Source organism: Nicotiana attenuata, chromosome 7 (assembly GCF_001879085.1).
Source record: "Nicotiana attenuata strain UT chromosome 7, NIATTr2, whole genome shotgun sequence".
Taxonomy (NCBI): domain Eukaryota; kingdom Viridiplantae; phylum Streptophyta; class Magnoliopsida; order Solanales; family Solanaceae; genus Nicotiana; species Nicotiana attenuata.
In genome coordinates, this window is record NC_031995.1 from 7,777,433 (window position 1) to 7,788,296 (window position 10,864).

The window sequence follows — 10,864 nt, forward strand, 5'->3', positions numbered from 1 at the left end:
ATATATATATATATATATATATATATATATATATATATATATATATATATATATATTCTTCTTTCAATATATGTATCATATAAATTAGGAACTTCTTTTATTACAAATATAATGATATATAGTACATATATATCATATTCTCCTTTCAACAGAAATAAACTGATTAAAAATAACAATATAAGCATTCTAGAGAATTTCAATACGTGTTTTCATTTTTATTCCATTTTCTTTTTGTTTTTTCTTTTCAAGTTTTCATATTGTAATGAGATCAACTAGCACCTCAGAGATGATGTCTTTCAAGTTATTTTTGGAGAAAGTATAAGAATCTTCATCTTTGTATGAGAACTTCGACATCCTAGCAAGGTTGAGCACTAGCATGAGCAAAACCCTAGGTACAACTGGAGATTTTAGGCATTCTAGATTCAAATCCTTCCAACTACCGTCAATTATTTTCCTAATCTCCATGTATGCTTCTTCTTTTGTGACGCCATATTCATTCATATAACATTTGACACCTGATATATCTCCTCCTTCTTGCTCTCTCTGCATATCCATAACTATAAGAGCGACAAGCATTAGACAAAAGTGGTATGAACAATTGTAGGTGTGGGTTCATTTGAACCCGTAATTTTAGTCTAAACTTATTTGTACAAAAACCATTAAAGTTGCTGAAAATACTGAAATGTGAACCTGTAACAAATAGACAAACTTCTTACTATATTAATATGAAATAGAACTCAATTACAGATTTGGATAACAATTCAAGATTAACTATTGAATTACAATGAGAAATACTGGAATGTAGAAGTAGCTAAGGATTAGAGATAAAGAAGGGGAGATGAGAAGCTTAGACTCAGAGAAAGGAGTTGAGAGGAACAGACATTTTTCTTCAGAATACGCATAATCCTTTCTCTCTAACTGCTAGGCCTTTTTAACCGTTTTCTAAATGGGCCTGGATCCAAAATAAAACTCTCCAATATTTTACTCAGCCCAATAATCCTTACTGACTCAGTCTCATTCACCACTTCTAGCCCATAGGCCCTCATTGAGTGAGCTTGATTCGCAACAATACTCCCGCCCTCAAAAAGAACCTTGTCCTCAAGGTTCAAGTCAAGAATATAATCGCCATCAAATAGGTTCTGCTCATCAATGGAATTCCCGAAGTCAAAAGAATTCTTGCGCAATTCACACAAAACAAGAGTATATGTGTCAAGTACAGGAGCATGCTGACGATGAAATTGCTTCGACCAATTTGTTTTCACATAAGCCATGTCATTATAAAAGATGTGGCAGTTCATTTCCAAAGTAGTTGCTAAGTACTCCCTTGTAAAGTATATTGGAAAGACTACTTCGCCAATGGAAAACGTAGCATTCACCGTGGCAACATCCAAGTCCAATTCCCTTTTGTATGTTTGTGAGAAAATGCAATTGGTGCCTTCCTGCATATGCAACTGTGCCACCATAAATGCATCATAATTGGCAAAGATGTTAACAAAATTCGCTACACCTTCCTGCTGTTCAACTGTCGAGTTAATTACTGCAATTTTTGTGCCCCTGCCAAGGTTGTCACCAAATTCATTCCTTGTAACCGTGAAAGAACCACCAGCATGAGATTCCAACACACATTGTTCAGCATCGGCACCAGCACTAAGTACAGCCCTGAATTCCATGATCCTTGTCCTAGCAACATGACCAAGGTTGTTGTTTGGTATTGAGTTGTTAAGCGTGAAAAATATGGTAGCACACTCGCCACAAGTCAGCGCCAAAGGAATAGCAGAAACAACATGTACTAGTGCAGTGTAATGAACTGAAGTTTTAGCAAGTGCACCTATGAACGTGAGTAGTGCATCCTCATGTGTATTCTCTGTGTTGAACAATTGTCTGCTCACAAGTTGTAAAACTACAGTTAAGACGCCAGATAGAGAATTTATATCCAAACTTTTAACAATGCAGCCCCCTTTTTGTCTCATGTCAGCAAGAAATTCAACAGTAGAAGAAAAATCACCATCCAAAATAGAACCAAATATGACAACAGACCAAACTGTGATGTCGCAGAATCGTATTTGAAGAAGATTCCATACATCTGATGGCATGAACTTGGTAGGACTCGTGCCAGACGTAATCCATAATGCATAATTGCTTGTAGCGCCATAAACTCTGTGTAAAAGCTGATCATGATTGTAAGCTGAAAGCAAACAAGGTATCACCTCTAAGTAGTGAGCAAGCCCAAGTGCAAGCTGAGAGCATGGTAGTTTAGACTGTCCAGCAAGAAATTGGTAACAACTAACTAGAACTTCATGAATATCAAACATGAACAGGTCACAGGGAATAGAGAATGTAGAATTAATCCCTAATGAAGGCTTCTTTGTGAATGCAAGAGGTGCGTCTCCGATGATAATAGTTTCATTAATCCATAGCACCATTGTGAAAGTTAAAGCATGGTGTAACACACTTAGCTCAAGAGCCATTCCACTCGAAAAAGACCTCAGCTGATTAATTATGTGTTGCTCCTCAATTTGAGTAGTAGTATCATTAACAGAACACATAAATGAATTTGCTATAGACTCTCCCAGTAGCTTATACATTGCACAAGAGTTGATGGAATTTCCATTATGTTCAACACTCATATCAACTGTACCTGAACCAACCTTAAATACCCGGCCATTGTCCAACCCCTTGTCCACATAACTACTAGTTGGTAAGCCAGAATCCCTTGCATCATTACTAGAGCAAATGCAGTTACCATATTTGTGTTCTATTATGAAGACTACTAACATGGGCAAGCTAGGATAATCAAGATAAGGACTAGGATCAAAGATACTATACGATGAAGCAGACCTTGCTTCATGAGCTAGACCAAACAAAGCAAACAAGTGGCCATCAGCTTTATCGACCCGAATATCCGGTGATAGCTTGGAGTAATTTTCATCCAATGCTTGGAGCCCTCGCTCTATTTTCTGCCCCTAGCACAATCTCTGGATTTAGACAACAAGAATCCTGGAAGATTGTGTTCTTGCCCAGTATCAACCCAATTACAGTTGTGTAAGCCAAAAAGCGACATCTGATTGTGATTAGCCCCACCAATTTCTGTAAGATAATTACTCAGCCACGGAATTGTACCAAACCATAGGGTATCATCAAATGGAAACTCTATTACATCAAATCTCAGACTCGCATTCGACACCACAATTCCTTTGCTAGTAAAAACCAGGGAATCTAATGTATCCCATTGAGGAAATTTGTCAAACACCCCGGCTGTAGTAGAATCTCGTAAATTTTCTTCCTCCCAATCATCAGATCCGGTGGTATCATCTAACACCTCCGTATGGACTTTGGTTTGGAAGGTGACAGAACTGTCTCCCTCATGGACAGGAGCATTAAGATCATGCAAGTCGGAGCTCACTACGGCGCGTGAAATTTCGTCGAGCACATGATCTTCAGTGATGGCAGAAGGTTCCTGTACCAAATCCACTACCTCTACTGAATTTGCATTCCGAATTTGAGGTGCTTCTATATCTTTAAGATTTACAATTTCAGTAGTACTTCCAGTAATCAATGTCAAGGAATCTACATTTTCATACTTCACTGGCAAATTATCGAACATATGGTCCGCCTTTAAGTTTTCAGTTGCATAAGCCGCTTCAAATGCTGATGTCCTCGGAAAAAGGCTCAAAACAGGAAAGGGAGACACCATAGTTGATTGTGAAACTATAGGGACAGTATTAATATACTCAAAATTAACAGGTGAGGAACCGCCGAAATACCTCACCGAATATATGGCTGTTTGTCGTCGAAAATGCTGAGCAAATTTTGCTTTGAAATGCGTCCAATCGAAAAATTGCTTGTTCTGAAACAACCAATTGAACCAATTAAGAGCTTCACCATCAAGGTAAAAGGAAGGAAGAGGTAACCAATCCTTCTCGGTGAAGCCAAGGTAAGTGAAGTGCCGCTCGGCCCGAAAAAGCCAACTCTCTGGGTTGCCACTGCCACTGAATCGATCGAGTACCTCCATTGGAGTTCGATGGATGAAAGCACCAATGTAACAAATAGACAAACTTCTTACTATATTAATATGAAATAGAACTCAATTACAGATTTGGATAACAATTCAAGATTAACTACTGAATTACAATGAGAAATACTGGAATGTAGAAGTAGCTAAGGATTAGAGATAAAGAAGGGGAAATGAGAAGCTTAGACTCAGAGAAAGGAGTTGAGAGGAACAGACATTTTTCTTCAGAATACGCATAATCCTTTCTCTCTAACTGCTAGGACTTTTTAACCATTTTCTAAATGGGCCTGGATCCCAAATAAAACTCTCCAATATTTTACTCAGCCCAATAATCCTTACTGACTCAGTCTCATTCACCACTTCTAGCCCATAGGTCCTCATTGAGTGAGCTTGATTCACAACAGAACCCATAACTCAAATACGGCAATGGGTTTAGCGGTTGAAACCTGAGTCTAAACCCACAGAGCTAAAATTCTGAATCTGCCTCCTAAGGCCTTGATCAACTAATTAAGGTCGCACAATAACTTTTGTTGAACTCATAAATACTTCATGGAATAAGTATGTACTATTTGTTAATAATCCGGGGCTGAACTAAAAAACGACAAAACTTAGTTCCTAAGTATAGTATACCTCATGCAGGGGCGGATTTACCTTAGGCTAAGCAGTGTCACCGTAACACTGCTTCGGCGGAAAATTTCATTAAATACACATATAAATAATATGCAAAAAATAACAAATGATTATACATAATATAGAATGACAACACTTGGTAAATTTGCGTTGCTTGGTCCGCTAGTTTAGGTGCTGCAATTCTTGAGTATGGTTCTGGGGTTTGGGCCCCAACCAACACATTTTTGTTCTTTTAAGTTTCCCAGTCCCTTAGCATCTTTAAAATGATTGATATGATCTAATTTTTTTTTTTCGACGTCGTTTAAAATTTATTTGTTTACCCTTTTAAATGTGACACTGCTTGCAAAAAATTTTGCGTACACCACTAACCTCATGTGATACGATATCATTCGATAATCTAGCAATGATAGAAGAAGCAACCAGAATTGGAGGTTCACTTGCAAGCCAGTCGTGTGCCTCCTTCGTTGCTTCATTTCCAATGCCTAACCAAGAGAGAGTCGCAAGACATGGGATAGTGCTAGATCGAATTCCATTCTTCACATACAGTTCCATTGTTGGGACGTTATTCCCATGACACCATTTGGCCTCTTGAAAATATGCCTTTATCAACTTTTTCATCTGAAAGAATATAATCAAGAGAACACACTCATGAATTCGCATAAAATTTAATTCGGTGGATTATGAATAACTATTTGCTAGGGTGGCAAAACTAACTCAAACCCGTTTGAATGGGTTTGGGTCGGAAGTTTTGAGGGGGAAGTGCATAGTTAGCCACAAATAAGACATGTATTTACTTTTAGGGAAACTTACATAAATGTCCCTAATAAATCTCAGCTTACCAACCTCTAACCATTAGTTATAGACTTACCAAAACTAGCCAACAAAAATTGAAAAACCAAATAATAGGGTTCTTTCTCTCAAAGAATCACATGCAAAAATCACCTTCCACATTTTTAAGCGTGATTAGCAACATTAGATATAAGACGGAAAGGAAATTTCATGGACGGGGTAGCAAATAAGGTGAAGAAATACAAAAATCTATACAATATTCCAAAAATCTAAACAAAAAGGAACTTTTTCAATGGGTATAGTAGAAATTCATTGAAAATATATAGATAAGTCAATATACAAAATTTGAGGAAGATTGGAGGTGATTTGGACTGGTTTTGTATCAAAATTCGTAATTGAATCAAGTTCAAAAATGTCTTCTGCGACACATGTATCAAACATGTTTCACGCATGTATTTCACACACTGGTATACATGGATATACATGTGATACACAATAGATACAAATATGATACATATGTGATACGCAAATGATACACAGTTTGATACATATATCATTTCTTTTAGTTCAGCTTTTACTTCGAATTTTCAATTCGAACCACCTCTAAACTTCACCAAATCATCCCAAAACTGAGATTCAAGCTCCTTAGTTGTGCCCAATCTATTCTAACAACACCCACTCAAAACGAAGCAAAAATTTGATATTTTTTTGCTACAAATAGCTAATTGGCTAATTTGGCTAATATTAGTAATATTTTATCAATTGGCCAATTTTTGTAATGAGCAACTTATAAATGGACATAGCTGGTAATTTCCCTTACTTTTAAGCCGCTGTTTAAAATGTCTTTAGTCTTTAGCTACTGCTTTAATAAACTTTATCCGCCCGGACGAAAATACCTTTCTGCTCATAAAGTTCAGGACCAAGTGTCCTTAACTTATGAGCTTGTTACTGTAAGTTCAGGACTAGCTGTCCTTAATTTATGAGCGTGTAAGTCTAAGTTTAGGAATACTTGTCCTTAACTTTGGAACTTGTAACTCTAAATTCAGGACTACATGTCCTTAACTTTTGAACTTGGAACTCGATGTTCAGGACTATCTGTCCTTAATTTCTGTGCATATAACTCATAAGTTATGGACTATCTGTCCTTAATTTCTGCGCTTGTAACTCTAAGTTAAGGACCAAGTGTCCTTAATTTTTGAACTTCCAGCTCTAAGTTCAGGATCAAGTATCATTAACTATGAGCTTGTTATTGTAAGTGCGGGACTAGCTATCCTTAATTTATGAGCTTGTAAGTCTAAGTTAAGGACTACCTGTCCTTAGTTTTTGAGCTAGTAACTCTAAGTTCAGGACTACATGTCCTTAACTTTTGAACTTGTAACTCTAAGTTCAGGACTACCTGTCCTTAATTTCTGTGCTTGTAACTCTAAGTTAAGGACTAGCTGTCCTTAATTTCTGTGCTTGTAACTATAAGTTAAGGACCAAATCATTTCAACAACACATGCATCAACAAGAATCAGAAACCCAATTTAGCATTGAATCCATACATAAAATTGAAGGCAAACACCGAATAAAGGGGCAATCACACGAAGCAAGACAAAGCTGACCCTCGTTAGAAAAACAGCAAGATATCATCTTTCGTCTTCGTAACTGTTCAAAGCCATCAAATTCATAAGAATCAAAAAACCCAATTCAGCATTTTTATCACAAACAGCATATGCATCCACAAAAACATGTCTCTGCATCGAACTTGAGAGAGAAGCGAGCGTTTGGGAAGAAAAGCAATGGAAGAAAGGGTAAAAATATTTTTTCATATCAATTTTAATAGAGTAGTGGCTATTTTTGCTCAACATTAGAATTGCTGGATAAAAAATAAATACCACCTTAAATAGTGGCTACCCCACGCTATTTTTACATGTTTTGAAGATGAGCTGTTTTCGGCTAGCCCATGTTAACCCATCAAAAAAGATCAGCCCAAATGGGCTTATGATGTTGCCCAACCTTGACCCATGGAAATGGTCAATCTTAAAGTTCTACATAGACCTATGTTTAGAAAAATATTTTCTAATTTTCCCATGTTTGATTAGTCTAAATATTTGAAAAATATTGTCTTTATGAATTTGTTTTTCTCCAATTGGTGCAAAGTATTTTATGTATCAAGAGAATAAAAAAATATTTTTCAAAACTTTTTTTTCAACCTTCCCCATCTCCATCAACTCCCACCACCCCACCCCCATCCCCACCTCACCCTCCACTCTCGCCCACGCACCACCCAATCCCCCCTCTACCCCGACCTCACCATAAAAATATGAAAATGTTATTTAGAGTACTTTCTTTTCATGATTTAGAAAAAAATATTTTCTTTCATATCAACAAAATGAGTATTTTTCTTATGACGTAGAAAAAGTATTTTCTTTCATTTCAACAAAATACGTATTTTCTTTTCATGATGTCAAATGACTTATTTAACTAACTACAAACTAATCATCAAATATGAAAAATATATGAAAATAAAGAGAAACACATCATCACAATAGAAGAAACACAAATAAAATTTATATCAATAAAATAAGGACGCTACTGAGCTATTTTTTAGGTATCACAATAAAATAAAATACAGTACTAAAGAAAGAAAATACTTTTTCTACAATATGAAAAAGAACTTTTTTTTTGTGGAAACAATTTTACAACAGGAAAAGAAAGTACTCATTTTGTGAAAAAGAAAATACTTTTTCTACATCATGAAAAAAGAAAAACCTCTTTTTGTTGAAATAAAAAAAAAAATTAAAAAGGTGCTCATTGAGAATATTGCAAAGATTTGGGTCAATTTGGACAGGTTGGGTTACAACTCATTGTTTAGTCCACTGTGACCTAGCACATCTTAACCCAGATAAACTTTGGACAGGGCTGGGCAATGACATATTTAATGAGTCAGCCCATCATAATCAGCTCAAATACGACCCAAATAGCCCTTTGCCAACCCTAGTTACGAAGTAGTTTACCTCAGCTTGGAATAGTTGACTTGAAATGACTTGTTATCCTTTGCCAACTCTTTCTCAATTTCACTGTAAATATCTAGAAGAGCTAGGTAATAAAGCTTCATATATGACGGTAATTGTTCTGAAGCGTCGTCAATGTTCCACCTACGTTCAGATATAGGTAAGATTGTTAATGAAATTTGTTATTTAGGTACACATTACTACATGGTAAAATAAAAGCTAAGCAGTACTTAATGTTACAAAAAGAAGAAACAAAATACCTTTCTATTGCATTTGTTAGGAGAGTGAGTTCGTCTATTGTTCCATAGGTATCATAAATGTCATCAGCAATAGAAATGAAGCATAAGACTTTGGTTAGTACGTTCCTGCCGAACTTATACTGAGGTTTAAAGTACACACTCAAAGACCAGAAGTACAATTCAACTACTCTGTCTCTCGTAAAAGGTAATGCTTTCGCGAAGTCCAATTCTTTCCACCACCTAAAAAATGTAAAGTTGGATTTGAAAATTGATGCAATTTTTTTTTTTAAAAAAATAAGTCAGTGTTGTCATGTTAATTAGTGATTATCTATCTTGCAGATTACCTTGTGATATCACATAGCTCACTTTTATGCATCTTCTGCAATATGTTGTAGTCCAATTTTGCGAAATTTAGCAACACATCTTCTGCTTTATCTTCTTGGTAAAACGATATGTATTTCCTCGTTGCTACTGTCACCATAGTATAGTTGATTGGATATTTTAGTGCATTGCTGATTTTCATCGCGAGAGAATTGCTCAATGTAGGCAACAATAGCTTCAAATGAGTGATGGTGAAATTAACTGCTTCGTCCAGTATTTCTTCATTGTGTACTCTGAATTGTGTTGCCTCATACAGGCTCAACAATCCTTGCACGTCGCTAACCAATGCTTTCTTGTAATTTCCTTTGTCGTCAGTGAACTTCCAAAAAACATCTGCTTCATCATATTTTATATGATCAGTGTTTAAAAATTAAACTCTTATTGGCAAACAAATTAGCTTGAGTAACTATTGCATAATCTCAAGTGGGAGGAATTAAGATTACATACCAGATGAGACATAATAACCGTGTTGCCTAAGTAATCGAAACCGTAGAGCAACAAGATGGAGGTCAGTTTCATCAGCTTCAGCATTCAATTGGTCATAACAGCTGTAGATACAGGCCAGTGACTCCTCAATCTCATATTCAAAATGGTACGCTACTCCAAGACATTGGATTGCGTTGATCAGGTCAAGATTTTGCAAAGATTTCGAAGGAGACATCTCTAGCATTTTTCTCACTTCTTCTTTTAGGTGTTCATGCTGTTTCTTTTCCCATTCATTAGCTCCCTGTGCGAGTGAATAAATATAACTTTGTTTTCATATCTTTCTGCTCTAACAGTCAACATCTTGAGCTCAAGTGCATCGATTATCAAAAAAGAATTTTTCATGTGTTTGGCCCATGAAAAAGAATCAAATTCGCACATGAGGAGGCGTGTTAAGATACAATTAAATAAATAAATTAAAAGCATGTTCTCTGTAATAGTTTAAAATGTTAGATGAAACGGTCATATACGTCAACATTTACAAGCAGATGCTCAATAGGATTGCTTCAACTGATAATAAATGAACAAAGACATAGCTAGTAGTGTGTTAAAAACAAGAAGAATATGCTAACAAAAAAACAAAAAAAACGAGGTTCTTAAAGTATAAATTTACCGAGAGATGAGCATATGCAAGAAAATGGTCTCCCCAAACAGTAGGATGGTGATTGCCACAGCGCCGTGTAACCTCTGCCAGAACAGTTAGAGCACACACTGGATTAGCTACTTCTCCAGCATTACCATCCATTTTTTCTCCGTGTTTTAAAACAGTAGGATATCAAAATATGAACTTTTAACTAGTTCTTGGCTCTTGCGAATATGCGTTTGGAGGAGAGAAAGACGTAGTAATATATGCTTTAGGGTTTAGTAACACTTAACAGTAGTAGCAACTAAGACAGGTGAATTAAGAAATTATGTTCCAGTTAGTACACTAAGACACGAGCCTATTTATAAAGCTCCAAAAAATGGTAGGGAATATTGATGACGATTTAGGAGCCAGCTGGTTAATCCTGATGGGAATAAACCCATGTGAACATGAATGAAAAAGTCAAAGAAAGAAAGGAATGAAAAAAAGAGGAAAAAGATATGTGAGAAAGACTGCAAAATGTAAAATAATTAAATTTGCTCACAATCGCCGGTGCCGTGCTACCCTATGTTCACATTTCGCCGAAGATTTCAATCGATTGCTCTGCTGAGTGCTGATAAATAGATATCTCTTCCTCGGTTGTAAACCATCATCACAACTTCTTTCTCTTCAGTAATAAAAAACTATTCTTTGTGTGGTTGTACAATATACAAAATTGTGGAACCATGTAAATCTTATCTTTTTTTTTTTT

At 36.0% G+C, this 10,864-nt stretch overlaps 1 protein-coding gene across 1 annotated transcript; it reads right to left on the reverse strand.

The window, feature by feature from the left end:
- On the reverse strand, window positions 169–10,642 carry LOC109228645 ((-)-germacrene D synthase-like). Its single transcript, XM_019393804.1, has 7 exons — window positions 10,144–10,642; window positions 9,495–9,774; window positions 9,011–9,380; window positions 8,688–8,906; window positions 8,438–8,571; window positions 5,012–5,268; window positions 169–543 (listed from the first exon to the last, which is right to left on the reverse strand). Exons 1-7 carry the CDS (start codon window positions 10,273–10,275, stop codon window positions 253–255), a joined length of 1,683 nt encoding a protein of 560 aa, XP_019249349.1. The 5' UTR covers window positions 10,276–10,642; the 3' UTR covers window positions 169–252.